The sequence below is a fragment of the Orbicella franksi genome, chromosome 10 (genome assembly GCF_964199315.1).
Source record: "Orbicella franksi chromosome 10, jaOrbFran1.1, whole genome shotgun sequence".
In the NCBI taxonomy this organism is placed as follows: domain Eukaryota; kingdom Metazoa; phylum Cnidaria; class Anthozoa; order Scleractinia; family Merulinidae; genus Orbicella; species Orbicella franksi.
Window position 1 is genome coordinate 23864422 of NC_138154.1, and position 17698 is coordinate 23882119.

Sequence of the window (17698 nt, forward strand, 5' to 3'; positions counted from 1 at the left end):
TGTGGAGGTTTAGGTACATCTACATATACCATTACCCATACACTAACCTAAAAACTGTAAGATCACCGGCAGACATTTTCATCTCGGCAACGCAAAAACTTAAAGACAGTCCATGGCAGAAAACAAGGATCCATTCTTCCTCGTTAACACCAGGTGATTTAGCAGCTCTCGTAAGGTCTCACATGAGTGGCTTGCTACCCTTTGCGGGAACAATAGAACAAACAGCAGAAACAATGCCCCTAGCCCTAAAACAATAACAGCTGCTAACAATCAAGAGAATTACAAGCTTACGAGAGCTGCTACACTTCTGTTAACACCAGCCTTAGTGGGTCCAAATAACTTACCCATAAAAAATAGTTACAAAACGAGTAATGGATAAAGAATCAACAGATGAATAAGTACTATTAATGGCACACAAATTAATTTTACAGAGGTTTACAACAAAACTGACTTTTGAAGTCACGACAAAACTTGCGATTACATAATATTGATATAGACCAAGTAGAAATTAAACACTGTTTGCGTAAGGAATAAACAATAATAATTATAAAGTTTAACACATTTTCTTTTTTAATATCAACTCGACGAAACGAAAATCCTCTCTTTTGTCTGAAGTCTATGTCAACTATCTATAGAGCTATGAATATCACTGGATCAGGAGAAGTAACGCAACACTCCAGAGAGCTGACCGCTCGTCACACATTGCACAATTCACGGCTGTGTTATGCGGCAAGTTGACTTAGAGTTGCGTCACATATAGTACATTGTCGGCATCTGACGTTACATTGTCACGCAATGCATGTTGCCACTGAGGATTAACAAATTCGTGCCGTCACTAATCTAATCCATTGCTGCGAGTTAAAACACATCTTGGTGTTGCCTGATTGGTCGATAGCCCCCAGCCTTTCGAGTAGACTCAAGACTTGTTGTTCCTTTCTGTAATGAAGAACTAGACGGAACACTGGAGCTCCCGGCCTCATAAGACGCCAACTCTGTAGAGAGAAAAACGGAGACCATGTGAGCCAGAAGATTTGCCGAATAAAACGCCAACTGCATGTGATTTACAAACAGTGTCTGAATAAAGAAAAGTCATTTAGTTTTGAGATTTCTTTGGTTGATCACGGGACGAAAATGAATAAGCCTTCATCTTTCTCTAGTGTGGTCTGGGTTTTATTTTTAAACGATGAGTCCAAAGGACTTCGTTTATTGTTGGTTCTCTTGGACTTTCTCAAACGCTTCCCAAATCAAAGAATATAAAATGTACTTTGACTTCACAGCAGTTGACGAACTCGTAATTAAGCCCATGATTGCCTGCCTGCTTGCTTGTCTATCTACCTGCCTGACTGACTGGGTGACACATAGACAGACAGACAGACAGACCGACCGACAGACCGACTGACAGACAGATCAATTGTTTAAGTTTTACAGCATCCTTTTGTGAGAATGGTAGCCCTCACCTTCTGATCTGTAAGCCGACAGGGACTGGGAACCGAGACCTGAATCAAATCCCGAGTCGTGTGATAGTGGAGACTTGCGGCCATCAAGGATCTCTAACACATCTCCTCTGCGCATGTCACGAAGAACCTGCCGTAAAGTCTTGATACTACCATCAGCAGCCTACAAAAAAGGAAAGAAATAAGCTCAAATGTTCAGGCAACCCTTGCTTTTCGATACATGATTCCCGTCACAACATACTATTTAAACTCGCTCTTATTTAAACTCCTTCTTTGGTTCGTTCATTTTCGAGTTTTTTTCCGTTCGTTTTTCTTTTAGTTGGTTGGTATTATCCAGCCAGCTACTCATGTCCCAAGGATTAACCATTCATAACAGAATAAACGCATATTACCTCATATTGTGCCAACACTTGTGTGGTCGGGCTTGAGTGTATAGCGAACGCACTCTCCAATGTTCCTAGGCCCAGTCTCTTGGCTAGTTCACGCCAGTCCGCTCCAATACTGGGATCTAGTCTTTGGGCCATTTTCCGTCGGACATAAGGATCCAGCTTGTCCATGTCACCTGACAGATTACAAATAACTGTTAGGTCATGTTCTATTGGGATCAACCGTTTCAACCGCAACCGGTTTGGTTGATACGGTTGACGTTTCTCAATAGAACCAAGTTCCAACCGTTTTCGGTTGAACGCGGTAACGCCTGGGACTAGTCCTTACGTGAACTACAATCACGTGACACATTCACGTTGACGCTTTTTCAACCGTTTCAACCTGGTTTGAGGCCGGTTGAAAAAGTTGATCAACTAAATTAACCGAAAACGGTTTTTCCCCATTACAACACGAAAAAACCCAGCCAACCCAACCACCAACAACAACAACAATAATCAGACCAGACCAGAAACGGTTGATCCCAATAAAATAGAACCCGACCTTGATGTATAAAGTTGTTTCAATGAATGTCCTTACAGCATTAATAAGTCATAATACAACACTTGTTTATTCCTAAATCTAAATATAGTTGTCTTTTAGAGCGGTTTTCATTTGAGTGTCGAAAGTAATTAGACAATTACTTTGGTTTTGGTTTTGGTGTTACTACGGTTTGAGATTGGCTGAGTAGTCTAATTGGTAAGTAACTGGTTTGGTTTTGGTTTTACGACACTCAATTGAAAACCGCTCTATGCTGTAATTAACTATGTCCCAACATTTGGAATTGGTCTTCTTACGATTGGAATTTTATAATTCTTTATTCTTATTAGTTTAGGTGTCCCAATTAGCCAATTATTTTACAGTGAGCTCGAATTTTGACACTTTAATTAAGTTATTTATTTATTTATTTATTTGGTTGTTTACTTATTTATTTATCTATGTATTTCCTACCTTGACCCAGAGTGAGACCTGTCAGACCAGCTGTCAGCTCTGAAAACACAACATCAAAAAGTGTTAGTTCAGAGAGTTTGCACAATACCTCAAGCTTTTAAAAGGAGACAAAACTCACCGTCATCTTGCGAAGGATCAGTGCTCAGCGCTTCGTCTTCATCCAAGATTTCTTGAACCTGACAAAGTAAAAAACGTTCTTAATTAACAAGATGGAAAAGTCAAATGATCTAACTGGGTGTTAAATACATTTTTCTTTGTATTTGTTTGGATAATTTAGTCGTGCGTCGCAGCAGTATTCAGTCCCTGGGTGATGATTTGTTTTTTAAATTCCCATCACTCGGCTATTGACAATGTACTGTTACTGTAACGAGAAATTTCATGTTAAACAATCGTAAAATTGATGGCTTGGATATGAGCTTACATGTCCTTAGAGTAGTTTCATCAAATGAATGACATTAGTTAAAAGAGGTAGCTCACCGTTTGTGCTGCAGTGCATCTTGAAAAGTTAAGCCTAAAGTTTTCAAATTAGTCCTTTGCAATCCGTGTTAATCTTATCCATCCTTGTCCTTTTTTGGATCATTATTATCTCTTACGTGTTTTTCTACCTTAGTAAACTATTTTTTTTCAAGTTTCCTTCAATTTAAAGGCAATTTTTTACGTAGCCAAAATAACTCAAAATACCGTGACTAGGAACAACAAGGAAACAGTTTTATCCTAAATTCATCAAATAGGATTGAAAACACTTACTTCAGCCACGTTAGCTAAGTCAAAAGCTGTTTCTTCATCACTGTTTTGTAAGGTGGTATCAGCTCCTGCAGCCACTAGGAGAGCTGTCTGGCCCTTGAGCCCGCTGGCGGCAGCTATATGCAGCGGTGTGTTACCATCAAAGGTGGTAGCGTCTACATCACAGTTTGCCTAATAAGGAAATGTTACATCTTTAAACCTGATTGAACACTCAAGCAACCAATGAAAATCTAGTCTACATTTGTCTTCACATAAGATCCGCATCAGAGAAACTGCTAACCCTAAGCAATAAGACAATTTTTTAACGTTTTTTTTTTTCAGTTTCCCGGGTTTTTTTTAGCTTTCTCGCCTTGAGCAGAAAAAAAGTCACAGTAAATGAATTATCAAGAAATTACGTGGGTTGTTTCAAAGCAAAATCTCGCTAAGAAATGACTGCCGATAAATAAAAAAAAAACAAAACAAAAAAAAAAACTAGAGAATTAAAGAAGAAACGAGCGAAGAAACTGAGATATGTAACTGAAGCAGGCAAACAAAACCGATTAAAAAGAAAGTGTGATTAAATTGCTCGAGAGGCGATCAAAAAGGAAACTGATGAAAGAAGAATACCTAACTTATTCAATAGTAGAATAAAAACAGGATCACATAAAAATTTACCTCCAATATGAGAAACCCAGCCACGGCCAAGTTATCTTGTTCAACGGCATGATGAAGTGGAGTTTTACCACTTGTACCGTCCTACAAAAAAAAATAGCAAGCGCGATTTAATACTTCTCCGCGATCAGAGCCCAAGTCTAGATCGAAAAAAGACCTTTGACCCTCTCTGCATAAAGGTGACTAGTATCTCTCTATTTTTATACTGCAGTGATCGCGACTACTGCCGCATTACAAGTACACTCATATTACACGCATTTTACACGCATTCACGCGCGCTAAACACGCAACTTGTTGACTTCGAACTCAAGCTTGGCCAGACCTCTTGTATTGTAGATTGGTCGTACCAGAAATTTGTACTCAACATGTCAGTACAAACTACATGTAAGGCAGAAACTCTAAGAGAAAAAAAGCGCCTGATAAGAAAAGCTTAGAATATCGTCATACCTGAGCACTCATGTTGGCACCAGCCGAGTTTAGAAGTTTAAGGACATCTTTACTGCCAGCCAGGACGGCTAGATGCACTGGAGTCAGACCTGAGAACAACAACGTCTATTATGAACAAACTGTCGATGTTCACAAACTCACTTGCGTTTATTTTTGCACAGTTTTATCATGCTTTACGGAACATTCTCCATGTGCATGTTATCGTATTTCTTCTATCTAGGCATGGCCTTTGCCTTGAGGAACTTCATCATTGTTTTCACCTCTTTAATCCTTCACAACTAAAGCTTGCATTTCTCCTTTCGTTTTATTCAGAGCATAACTTTATGTTTTCTGGTGTATTAATTCGAATCTCCTCCTTCTTTCGTCAAGAATTGGACTTTGATAGAACAAATGTACCTTCATCTTCAAAGATTCAACCAGGGCACATCATCAGCAAAGGAAAAAAAAAATTGAATTTTTGTACTGAAGGAACCATCGTATGGTGCAGTGCCAGTTTGCAACAAAAATCAATCCTCAATCAAAGTCAATGAATTTAAGGGTTTTTAAGCCAGGCTAACGGCACCCTCCACCTACAATGGGGTCTTAATTATCCAAAAGTTCAAAAACCTACGTTTCACTCATCACCACAAACCTAATTATATTTAATTTTCAGTTACTGATAAAACTTGCAATCTTGTGTCAGCACTTACCTTGGTAGTTCTGCCAGTTTAGAACTGTTTTTGACACATTATAGTTCAAGAGAGCTTTCAAACACACGGCATCTCCATGCATACAAGCAATGTGCACGGAAGTGTTTCCATGACGATCACGTGATCTAACATTGGCACTCGCTCTTAACAAACAGTCTAACATGCGAGGTTGCTTAGTGATGGCAGCGAGATGAAGAGGAGACTGGAAAGAGAAAACATGAAGGAATGGTAACCAACCAGAGATGAGTAAAAAAAGATGGCTACTACGCTTTGTGTATTTCTACTACTCTCTCTGGCAACTGAAAAACAGCTATTCTTAATATTTGATAAATATACAACCTTAGTTGTCTATTGTGATTGTCAAAACCGAACGTAGAGGGAAAAAAATACAGACAAAATACCACACAGTTCCCATCATGCACGTGAAGTAACAAAATACTACAGGGCACCCATCATGCAAATCAAAGAAACAAAAACCACAGGTTACCCACCACGTAAAATCAAATTAAAGATACCACAGGAAACCAATCATGTAAATCATACTCATGCAATGTATGTGATAAATAGCATGACTTACCTGTCTCAAGAAGTTATATTCGCTGATGTAAGACTCTGGCAGACCAGCCATGATGTCAATAAGACACTGAACTACTTCTTGTTGGGAATTGATCACAGCAAGGTGAAGAGCACTGTTGGAAGACACGGTACAAGGTAAGGCACAACAAGAAAAACAGCTTGTAAATGTGCAATAACTTTACTATCACTTCTTGGTCTAAACTGTTAAAGAGAAAAAGACGTGGGCTTTCACTAAAATATGAAAATAATTAACTCAGTGACACATCAGAAGCTGTAAACAAAAATTCTTTAAAATGTCATGAATCCAAATAGTAAAAATGGGAAAGGACCTAGTTTATACAATAAATTTCTACAGTAGATAGTGTTTTTACAAGAAAAAGGCAAGGCTTTATGCCCATGTTGTTTGCAAGTACAAGAAGACGTTTAATTAATGGTTTATTCACAACTGCTGAGACTAGACTTCTTATTCCAGGGCTTAGTGTCTAAAGATCAACAAGCTATTTGTAGCTGTTTACAACACAGATGTAAGCATCAAATGCAGGCTGTTTGACGGTAACAACTTACGTGTCTCCACTATCGTCTTGTATTGCCGTCAAGTGTCTTTGAGCAGCAAGTAAATACCGCATATCACCAGTGGCAGCATAATCACGCATGGCAGCAGCTGACTTCTCAGCAAGGTTCCATGCTAATTCACTAAGATCTGTGACAAGACAGTCAGTAATCTTGTTATTTTTTTTAAACAAGAATATTGCTTTTTGAAATGTTTGAAGCATCATCTTCAATAAACTACAGCTGGATAGCTTACCCTTCATGAATGCCACATGAGCATATATTTCTCAACAAAGACCATCACTGACCTAAACTAATAAAATATCCTATTTGAATTTTTGTCACTAGCTCCATGATACAATATTGTTTTTAAATTGCTATTTTAAATGTTGTTCCAACTTAACTGTGCTTTTAGTTCCTGATAATCTTCTCTGCTTCAATAACTAGTATATTGTATATTAATTGTTTTGTAATGTTTCCAAAGTATTGCGATGTTAAATAAAAATACCAATCATTTTGAATCAACCAAAATCAAATCTAACGAGTCACAGCAGACTGTCTGCTGTCACATGTCACACACATCTAACCTGCTTGGTGTGACTGTCCAGATGCTTGTGACTGTCCAGAAGAATGCGATTGTCCTTGTTGAGAGGTACCTGCACCTCCTGAGCCTCCTGCAAAAAGAAATAAGCGTCAACATGACTTCACCAAATTAAATTCCACAATCTTTGTTAAGACATTTTAAGCATGGAGCGTTCCTTAAATGTTGTTGATCATACAATACTTGCAATACGCAGTTCCACAAAATATCCATGATACATATCCCAAGAAAGATTTTTGGAAGGGTAGGAATATTTTCGAGAACAATACAGCAAATACATAGTATTAAAATTAGCCTAACAAGTGAAATGACTGGGGCTTCTAAGCAAAAAATCCAGACATCTGGACCTCTGCTCTAACCACTGCACATGCATGCAGCTTGAGTTGAACACAACAGTCAAGATGATGTCAACTGCAAATGGCTGACTACTCAGCCTCCTGTTACTGTAGTAGGAACATATTTTAGGTTTATTTTTCATACATGTAGCCAGTGTCTCTAGTTCACATGTTAATATCATATGTTATGTGTAGGGCTCAAAGTTAACTCTTTAATCCACTTGCAAAGTTTTGCTAGTGGGATTTTTTCCACTAGCAAGCTGGTGAGACCACTAGCAAAATCTTTCCAAATGTTTGTGAGACATGGATGATTCTAACTCGCAAACGTTTACTAGTGGATATTTTTCTCACTCACAGATTATCAAAATCACTTGCATTTTGTGAGTTTACATTTGTTAATTTCGAGCCCTGATGTGTACATTGAACATGTACACCCCAATGTATGTGCCTTTAATTATGGTGGAAACCCAGTTTTTTAAATCACCTAGTGAAATGGAAAGTGGTTAGCACAATCGACGGTAATGTTCTTCATGCTTTCCTCACCAAGGAAGCAAACAATTGTTTCAAATAATCAGAGGTTAAAAATATTCTAGTGTTTGAAAACTTGGGGTTCTGTACATGTATACTGATGGTGTTCTACACCCCAAACGCACATGCTGCATGTTAGTTAAAGTTCAGTGGTTAGAAACAAGAGCCATTTAATGATCAGTGTGAAAATTCACCTTGATTGTTAGACTGTGAAGTGCCTGGATTGGCAAACCAAAGGGCAGAACCCAGTAAGCCCAATGGAGCAAAAGTACCAAAACCCCCACCACCAGCACCAGCCCCGCCCATGCCAGGAGGTCCACCTCCACCACCACCACCACCGAAGTAGTCAGAGAAATGAGGGATTTTCTTGCGTCTTTTAGCACCAATCTGCTCTTTGTCTGATAAGAAAAATATGACGCATGCATGTAATTCAAGGGGGGAAAAGACTAGGTCACTCCAATAAGGAAACAAGTTAATATTTATTTGGTCAGAATGCCATCATTAAGAATTGAAGGGTTTCATGCAAAAAGAGCGTATATACTTTTGGGGCCGATTTTTATTTTTTTGCAGGATTGAGCTAATTTTTGGCAGACTGACTTGTTTTGACATGAAAAGCATCGTTCCATAATTGTCTTTGTTGATTTGCACGTTTTCAAGAAATGTATGCAAAAAACTCAGTTTTCTGAGGGTATCTTTTGGAGATCTTTTGCTGAATGAAAATCAAGGGAAACCCTTTGTTATGCTAAATGATGAAGTCACCGAAGCGTGGCATTTGCCACTAGTTGTTTGAACTGATACAAGATTTATTATTCATATAATTACACTATTCTCTTACTGTTGCTTTTTTAGCGCAAGCAAATAAGGCACTGAACAGGCCAGATTTGAGTTTGTTTTGTCGTGACACTGGTTCAATACGAGGTCGGTCAATTTTTTTTTTCCAGTCTATTTCTCTACTTCTTTCAAAAATAAAAACATCTATTTAAAAAAAAAAAAACGTGCTGAACATTGAAGCTGCTAAAAGTAACCGTCTAAGTTCACGTCATGTTGAAATCCACCTTCGAAGGATTCGCTCCATAAGATGCCGCTTGGAAAACTGAGTTTTTTTGCATACGTTATTTCTCGAAAACAAAGCACAAATCAACAAAAACAATTACGCAACAATGCTTTTCATTTCAAAACAAGTCAGTCTGCCAAAAATTAGCTCAATCCTACAAAAAATAAAAATCAGCCCAAAAAGCTCTATACACCCTTTTTGCACGAAAGCCTTCAATTGCAGTTACCAAGGCCAAGATTTGTGTTATCCCACAACGCCAAAGGCTTACAAACAGTAGGTAGGGCCTTGATAATTTTATCATATACACTGTAATACAAAGTTGAGTCCAACAAAACCCTCATTTATCATTTCAGGCTTGTACCTGTAACTATGGCAGCAGCCTAAAGCTTTTTCCTTTGCGGAGCATTGAAATTCTTTCATACTAATGCTTGCAAAGTTGGCAACATGTACAAACTGTAGTACAGAAGGATGATGCTATTATAGCACTCTTAATTATCAGTATAAAGGAATTCTGCATGCATAATTTCTATTGTCTAAAGGTATATCATTGATAGTAGGGCATGACAATTCAATGCCAACAGCAATTGATAGAGGAAGAAAATTCTCAAATTCATTAATACTTCACCAAGTTTAAACAAAGCAAATCATGACCATGACAGTGTTTGGATATCTGATCTTAATTAGCATACATTTTTACAATTTTAATTCTCTGTTTTCTCCTTACTTTAAGTTTCGATTGTGAAGATATATCAAACACTCAAAAGACATTTTTCCAAACATCTCAAAGTTCATCAAAAATACTCCACAGCACATCATTTTTTCAACTCTCTTCTCGGTGTTTGGAGGCATGAACACGGTGTTTTGTGTTTGATATAATTTTATTACTAGAAACAGCAAGAAACAGCTGTAATTATAACTACATGTTATCTGTTACTTGATAGCGACTACTTGAAAATAAGTTGACCACATACCAAATAGTTGTGGCTGATAAGTAAACTCCACTGGTTCACTTGTTTCCTGGTCAGACTTGCGCCTCAATTCCAGGTGCACCTTGACAGGCCTTTCAGTAGCAATATTCCAGTACGCAGGAGTCTTGAAAACTATCGCAACCTAAATCAGTTCAGAAGTATGAATGACAAAATCACAAAAGTATTCATACAGATATACATCCTTAACAGTTCCAATTGTACACTGTACATCAACTATGTGTAAACCTCTTTAGTATGGACATCACAAAGTTAAAGGTGCATACATGACGCTGAGTTTCTGTGTTAATTCTGGCTACATGTGTGTCCAACCTATAGCTCTAGATAAAGATAAAATGTACTCTGGCTAGTTTCTCAGGAACCAAGTTAAATGTCCATGAGATAGAGGTGTCTGTCTTAGAAAAGTGTCTTTGAGGAAAGGTTCGGCTGTACTGGATACTCAGAAGGACAGAAACACTTGTACGCATCTCTCACGACGAGGGCATATTAATAGTACATGAAACATTTCATGTCAGTCTGCTCAGGACTAGCTTTTGCCCATAAGGTCACTGCTCGATAACTCCCGGTCACTTTCTTGAAGAAAACATATAGCAATCTCTTGGTCACCATGAGGATATCTAAGTTTAAAAAAAAAACAACAACAACAACAACAAAACAGGTGTCTGGCTATTCAATTGATTTTCTGCTCTATGAAATAAGCAAAAACCTGTACAACTGGTCCATGTAAAATCCAGTGGATGGTTTAAGAATTCTCAGGGGCAGTTGAAACTTGTCGACTATGCTATTCAGCCATTAAATTATGCTCTGATATTAGGTCAGAAAACAGCACCTGTCTATGAACATCTGTAGGAGCAAACACTCCTCCAGCCTCCCATGTTTTTTTGCCAGTCTCCACATCAATCTCGTAGAACATAACATCAATGTCCTCTATGAGACACAAGAAGAGAAAATTTTGGTTAAGAAAAATGAGGCACTGGTATTAAGTATATATGTAACACTGAAAACAATTATCACAGCCGATATTTACCTTTCTGTACTTTGTCACACAACAAGTAGACTTCATCACCACCTGTGACACAGCCAGAGTTGCGATCCATGCGGCAAATCTTTAGATTGGAAGCCGACGGGGCTTCTGTGAAAGTTCAAGAAATATATCACGTGGTTTAATATACTTCCATAATTTAATTTAATTTAATTGTAATTTAAGCTTTTTAAAATCATTATAAGTTTACTTATAATTGTAATTTTAGCTTTTTAGCCTTTTTATTCCATTTTTAATCTTGTCATGCGCATTTGAACATTTTGTGAAATTTGCACATTATAAATGTTATTATTATTATTAAAAATGAGGTATCAATCAGCTCTGAAGAGAGAAATTATGTGCACACTGTAAAACAAGTTGAAGTACATCCATTACATGTAGGTATTACGACAGTGTACATGTACATCTGTACACTAGTTTTAGTGCAGTGAATTCAAAAAAATATTGTCCACACCCTCCACAGAAGGCTTTTTGTCCTACCTCCACCCCCATAGAAATTCCAGGTCAGGTTCATACTTAACAATTTTGGCTTTTGACAAGTTTCTTTCCTCTCAGAATCAGTTTTGAAATCACTCTTCGACTAGAGAAATTTCTTTCAACTCGACTCACTTGAATCATACACTGGATTTGAGATGCAAGGTGGTAAGGCTTTTGTAAAACAGCCACCATCATCAGGGAGATATGCCTGAAAGCACAGTCTGACGGCATTCAAGTTCATACTCTGCTTCTGGTCCTCCACCATTTGGCGAACTTTTTGTGACTCCTCCGCTGTGACAACAAAATAAAATGAAGGTACACTTTTTAAAAATACCTGTCAGAGGTGCTATGACCAAATGGTTGGCACACTGAACAGTACCCTGAGACAAGTGGCCCGGGTTCAAGCTCTTGCTCTGGTCACTGTGTTCTTTTCTTGGGCAAAACACTTAACTTTCACAGTGCCTCTACCAACCCAGGTGTATAAATAGGTACCACATGACAATAGAGTAGGGGGAGTAGCCAAAAATGCATTGTACATGTACCGCTAGTCAATAAATGGTGTGGATACTGGGATAAGCTTTGGCAAGGTACAAGTACTTTGGCCCAACGCAAACTTTTCCTTTCATATATTGTACATTCAAATGAAGCAGTTTTGTAATGGTATTCTCCACACAATCCTTAAGTTTATAATTCCAAGTTTAAAGTTTCACTTCTACCAGACATTCATTTATGATATTATTATATGTATACATGCATGTATGTACATTGTACATCACCTAGATCCAACAGGAAGTACATGTACTCAACATTACAAGTCATTTATTAGTAAATTATCCCTTAAGTTATAAATCCATGTACCTGCCACAGCCTCAGCCATGGTCCTGTTAAAAGTAGCTGTTTCGCCATCTGCTAACGCTTGATCACCCACCAGTTCCATATCAAAGCCCTTGCTGTCTGCTGTCAGTGCGTGTAGAGTTGCTGTGTGAAGGGTCTGCATTTTTATGTAACGTTCCATCAACACTTTACCCACACTTTTCTTTGTCACATGTTGAATACCAAGATTTGGAAAGCTACAAGTGCATGGAAGAGTTGACAGAAATATGGTATTGCCTTAAATCACAAAATCAACATAAAAAATACAGACTAGGAAGTGGAACTGAAAGTACTTTGTCTCTGGACTAAGAAACTGAGGGGTTTTATACCTGCTGACTTCTTAAGAATCACAGACATGAGATTTCCATCCTATTAGTGCCAGGATTTCAGAAGGAAACCTGACCATTGAATTCTGAGAAACTCCTAAGATCTCTGAAGCCATTCTGAACATTTCTGGCTACCATTCCCAATATCTGTTTTGCAAACTTGTAGTTGATGTTGTCATCAGTAGTTTTCCCTTGAATTAAATTAGAAAACTGGGGAACATCTACAAGTACACTGACATTACTTTTCTTGCATTGTTTGAAAGTGCACAAATCTTTAGCTTGGCAAGGGCATATGAACTTTTTTTGGATCATTTTTCAGGAGAGTCAAATTGCAGACTGTACAAGTACATGTACTATAAGAGGGTAACCTTTTTAGCCTGGACTAACTAGCAAACCATAGTAAGAACTTGCCCAAAGGGTTACAAGCACAAACATTTGTTTTCTTTGCACCCTGTACCAGTTAATCTACGACACTTTACCTTGCTGTCATTCCATGCTCTGGACCAATCTGGACAGTGACTGCCCCATTGTTGGAATTCTTGCCAATCAGACTGTGCGCATGCGGCATGGGAGGCTCATCAACTGTCACTAATGATACCACAATACGGGCGGGACCGTGATAGTTACACAGTTGAACAGAGGGGTATGACTTCTTACCCTTCTCAGAATATTGACCGGGCAGGCCACCGTGAGACGGTCCCTCACATGGGTAACGAAAACGAAAACCTCTCTGTATGAAGAAAAAAATTAAAGCAAATCACATTTATTTACCAGTATATTGGATACAATGTCTACAGGTAATAATATTATGAAGGGACTGACTATTCATTTCTTTTTATTAGCAACTGCCTTGCAAAACAAAGGACAGGTGCTTGAAACATCCAGGAGCTTCCACATCGTAGATGGAGACCACTTCCATGACTGGCAAATCTTGCCAACCCAGCCATGAGCCCTCATGCACAAGGAGAAAACAGGCACCCCTCGAAATGATAAAACAGTTGAAAGTGAGGGAAAGGGGCAAGGGGAAAGCTTGTGAGAAGAGCCCTGACACTCAAGAAATACTCATGAAAATGTTCACCAAAAGTCGACTGTGAGAGTGCACTTAAGTGCAAGAGCTGACTACAAAGGTCAGACCAGTGTTTGTTGTTGTTAACTCTCTAAACTGAATTTAACTCCAGCATTTAATTAGCACTGACATCTTAATTAATATCTAGTGTACATATGTACACTGTAACGTGCTTACTTGTTTAGGTTGCTCAAGGATTTCCATGTAAGGACCTAAAAGAAATCAATCCAAAATTAGAGATTCTCACTGCTACATAGAAGAATATCTAGAGTATCCCACTTAACATTAGAAAATTACAGAATTCACAATTGACATGTATGATGTAAAGCTTTCGATGAATTAAAATTGTTCCAAAAGAGCCCATAAATGTACCTTATAACTTATAATCTAATTACTTTTTTATGACAAAATAAGTTGAAAGTAGAGAGAATAAAGGAACTGACAATTTCTGGTCTAAGTCTTGATTTGGAAGTAAACTCTTCACACAAATATCAATAACTACATAAAACAAGTGCCAAACTAAAACAGCTCTGACTTCCACTCATGTTTCTGTGAGTACTAAATACTGAGTTTTCACATACACTTGGGAAATTAAAGCACACATTACCAAGTGTTTGTGAATGAACTCATAAAGCAGTATGATACCTGAATATGTGGCTGTAGGCACCTGGAGTGCCGAGATGTCTGGTAGATATCCAGGAGTCATAATATCCATCAATAAGCTGTCAGTTAGAGTTTCGCCTATCTGTCTCTCTGAGTTGGTCGCCATTTTGGCAGAAGTTGGCGAAAATGTGCGAGTGTTTTCCTGTAGGCTGTGTGATGTTACCTATATCTCTTTTAAATGAAACAAGAGAGAAGAAACAGCTTATGCATATACTATACAAGTAGCAAGTACCCTTGTTAACTGAAAAGCAGTTTTTGATTGGGTAACATATTACATCCTGCCTCAAACTGTGCAACTCCCTCCTATAGCAATCTTGCTTACTCCCAAAGGGGTCTCAGAATTTTAGCCAAATTTCACAGGTCCGTACTTTATGTATCTCAAATGTTTTTGCAGTTCCTTCTCCAAGTCTTGGTTTCTTCTCAAGGCTAAGAAAGTATCAGGTCTTCAGAAAATATACTAGTTTCACCATCTCACAAAGTATCGAATTCACCATTCACTACCCTTTCTCTGGGGCAATAACAGTTTGCATGCAACCATTACAGTAACGACACTCAAACTGTGAACACTTGACAGTTTTTTGTACATTTTTTTATGGTGACTATAGAATGCAGCCTCTTCATATAAATGTATAATGTTAGCATTTTTAAAGTGTAAAAATACTTAATATTCTTGTTAAAATTAAGAGCCAGCCCTGCATTCTATGGTCACTACGAAAATGTAGTAAAAGAAAAATAACAAGTGTTCACGGTTTGAGTGTACTCAATCACTGTAAATACCTTCGAAAGCTCACAGATAAAGAAGAGACCACTCGCAGAATCATTTTGTTGCCATAAAATGCTGACCATCTCCATGAATCAACTTCAAAATTCTGTATCTAAACCTCACTCACAAAGTGTATCAACAATTACACTGTGGTGTCTATGGCCAACTCTCGCAATATTTGTCAGTATGACCTTAAAAACCCAGGCGCTGATTTCAACAATGTGTAGTTCCAGCAAACATCCATACCTCCCCCAAGGAAGGGATTTTTCTAAGCCCCCCCCCCCCCCCACCCCTCTAGAAATTCAATTAAGCTTCATACATTTCAGCCTTTACATTTTTTGGTCTAACATAAACTGCCATCCCCACAATCCCTTCTGCAGGGGGAGTATGGATATTTTCTGGAACTCTGCACAATGTACAAATGTTGCACTTTATTAAACTACGAACAATCAATCAAGCGATAAGGTCATTTCCACACATTCTGGGAAAAGTCACATGTCCCTAAACAAGGTTATCAATGGTAACACACAGATGCTCTCTATCATTTTTCCTTTCGTGGAAGGCTGCTGTAATAACACAGGCCACGTAAAAGTATAATCTGTGATACCACACATGAAAATGTCCAGAAAGTGATACATAGCTGATCTATCAGCAGATATGGCCTATCGTGGTGATTCAGTTCAACCCAACATTCTACGTCCCAACACAGTAAAGTTTAATTATGTGTAAAATTTTTATGTCTCTACTTCAGACTGCCAAACGGACTACTGAGACCAAACGGCCTCAGACGCCTTTTTAATTAGCACACTTAAAATGTGCGGAATTGGCTGTGCACGGTAAGAAAAAAGGCTCACTTACAACGGCTGAGAAAGGGAAAATAACTTAAACGTGTAAGCTTACATGCTTCAACACACCTTCAATTAGGATGGAAAATGTCAGAAGGACGACGTTTATAAATGCCATCGAGGCATTTCCGAGCTCAGATTGAATCCAAAAACAACTTTTTAATTTTTTGGTAAGCTTTTTTCTCCTTTTCTCGCTGAAAGTAAGATGTGTGCTGCAATCCCAGTGCTGTACGTAAAGTGTAAAGTGACTTCGAAAGCAAGGCAAAGAAGTCAGCTGTACTGTTTCTACGTTTCCTTCACCAAGCAATCCACCTACCTGCTAGCGATCGTTAAAAGTTTCTCCCTTATACTGTACAATCTCTTTTCTCGTGTCAGCTTTCGTTTGTGTACATCAATAAATCTTATATAAATGCTTCATCCACGTTTGAAAACTGAAAGGCAAGCTATCGTTTATAGACTCCATTCCCCCAACTCCGAGGGACTTCCCCGTTCTAGTTTTGAGCTTTCTTATTGGACAAGAACAACCATGTGATCAGACTGGTTTGGTGATGTAATGATCTAACGGTACAAAAATAACTCACTCGCCGGAAGAGATCTTAGTTGCTTTTTGCACCTAGGGAAATTTCCCAGCGTTTCACTGTGTTGTACACAAAATTGAAAACAACAGCGCGAAAATGCTTGTGATGTAAGAATGATGAATACGCTGTTTATTCTGGAGGAAGTGGGAAGTCGACGATTGTGGAATGACCGATATGTTCCTAGGAAATTTCCCAACTACAAAGCGTCAAGTTCATCAGCAACCAACAACAGTTTTCTCTCAAGTGATATAAAACGTTGTTTTAGACTTTCCTGGAGTGATTTTAAAGCTTTGGTCGTTAATTTTAGGCTGAGCCGTAAACGTTTGAAGTTCTTTTAGTACTGCAAAAACCGTGTAAGTTCGGTCATTCTGGGGCTGACTGGAATCTTCTCCTCTTTTGTCCGTTTCCGAAAAGCTTTATAGGTCTTATTGCCCTTCCGAAAATCATAGCTGACCTTTTTTGGGGGTATTTACATTTACATTTACATCAATCCGAAAACAACAGGCATTAAATTTCTAAAGTTCACGAAAGTTGGAGGTAACAATTCCCTTAAAGTGCCACTGAAACGAAATTTTCGTATGTGAGATTTTTGCTTAGTAATAAAGTTTCAACCTTACTTGGAAACACTGCAATATTTTTTTTTGGCATACGGTAAGCGAAAACTGCTTTTTCAGCCGTTCGAAGTTGGCTGGTTAAGCCCGAAATTAGCGGCCATTTTGGCGCGGCCAAAACAGCCTAGTGACGTCACTGGTTGTATTACTCTCAAGGCGCGCTGAAAATTTAGAGTGATTATGGGGGAAGAGATTACTGTTCGAAGCCCCCCCCCCCCCCAAAAAAAAAACATCTTAAGGACATCTCAGAGCTGCAAAGCAGATAATAACAGTAGCCTTAGACATGAAGAGGTCGAGAGTCGATCCTGGGGCTTTCCAGTCTATTTAATTGGATATTTGCAGGATACAGTATACCTTCAGGGGTGTCTCGCGCGCAAGCGATGTAGCGCGTGCAGTTTAAGCTGTAGATACCTAAACCCCTATATCAAATTAAAGCTTATGGAGCTGGCTATCAAACTATACCAAG

The 17698-nt window shown here is 38.4% G+C and overlaps 1 protein-coding gene across 2 annotated transcripts; it reads right to left on the minus strand.

Moving 5' to 3' along the window:
* Positions 1-93: 93 nt before the first annotated feature.
* LOC145501862 (nuclear factor NF-kappa-B p105 subunit-like) lies at positions 94-16530 on the minus strand. Of its 2 annotated transcripts, XM_081481246.1 has the most exons (22): positions 16360-16530; positions 14418-14606; positions 13950-13984; positions 13186-13436; positions 12366-12577; positions 11640-11798; positions 11016-11120; positions 10818-10915; positions 9974-10112; positions 8143-8346; positions 7072-7158; positions 6500-6635; positions 5937-6048; positions 5360-5561; positions 4671-4759; positions 4227-4307; positions 3576-3743; positions 2947-3004; positions 2829-2867; positions 1847-2016; positions 1458-1617; positions 94-992 (listed from the first exon to the last, which is right to left on the minus strand). In XM_081481246.1, exons 2-22 carry the CDS (start codon positions 14539-14541, stop codon positions 859-861), a joined length of 2763 nt encoding a protein of 920 aa, XP_081337372.1. In that variant the 5' UTR covers positions 14542-14606; positions 16360-16530; the 3' UTR covers positions 94-858. The 2 variants fall into 2 exon arrangements, with proteins under 2 accessions (XP_081337372.1, XP_081337373.1); XM_081481247.1 differs by lacking the exon at positions 16360-16530 and having other exon boundaries at positions 14418-15476.
* Positions 16531-17698: the final 1168 nt, after the last annotated feature.

Excerpts from the sequence above, each read along its gene's own strand:
- LOC145501862 (XM_081481246.1), bottom strand. The coding sequence starts at position 14,541 with ATGGCGACCAACTCAGAGAGACAGATAGGCGAAACTCTAACTGACAGC. Across the intron at positions 11,799-12,365 it reads CATGGCTGAGGCTGTGGCAG|CGGAGGAGTCACAAAAAGTT; the intron begins GTACATGGATTT and ends TTGTTGTCACAG. Across the intron at positions 6,049-6,499 it reads CAAGACGATAGTGGAGACAC|TGCTCTTCACCTTGCTGTGA; the intron begins GTAAGTTGTTAC and ends GTCTTCCAACAG.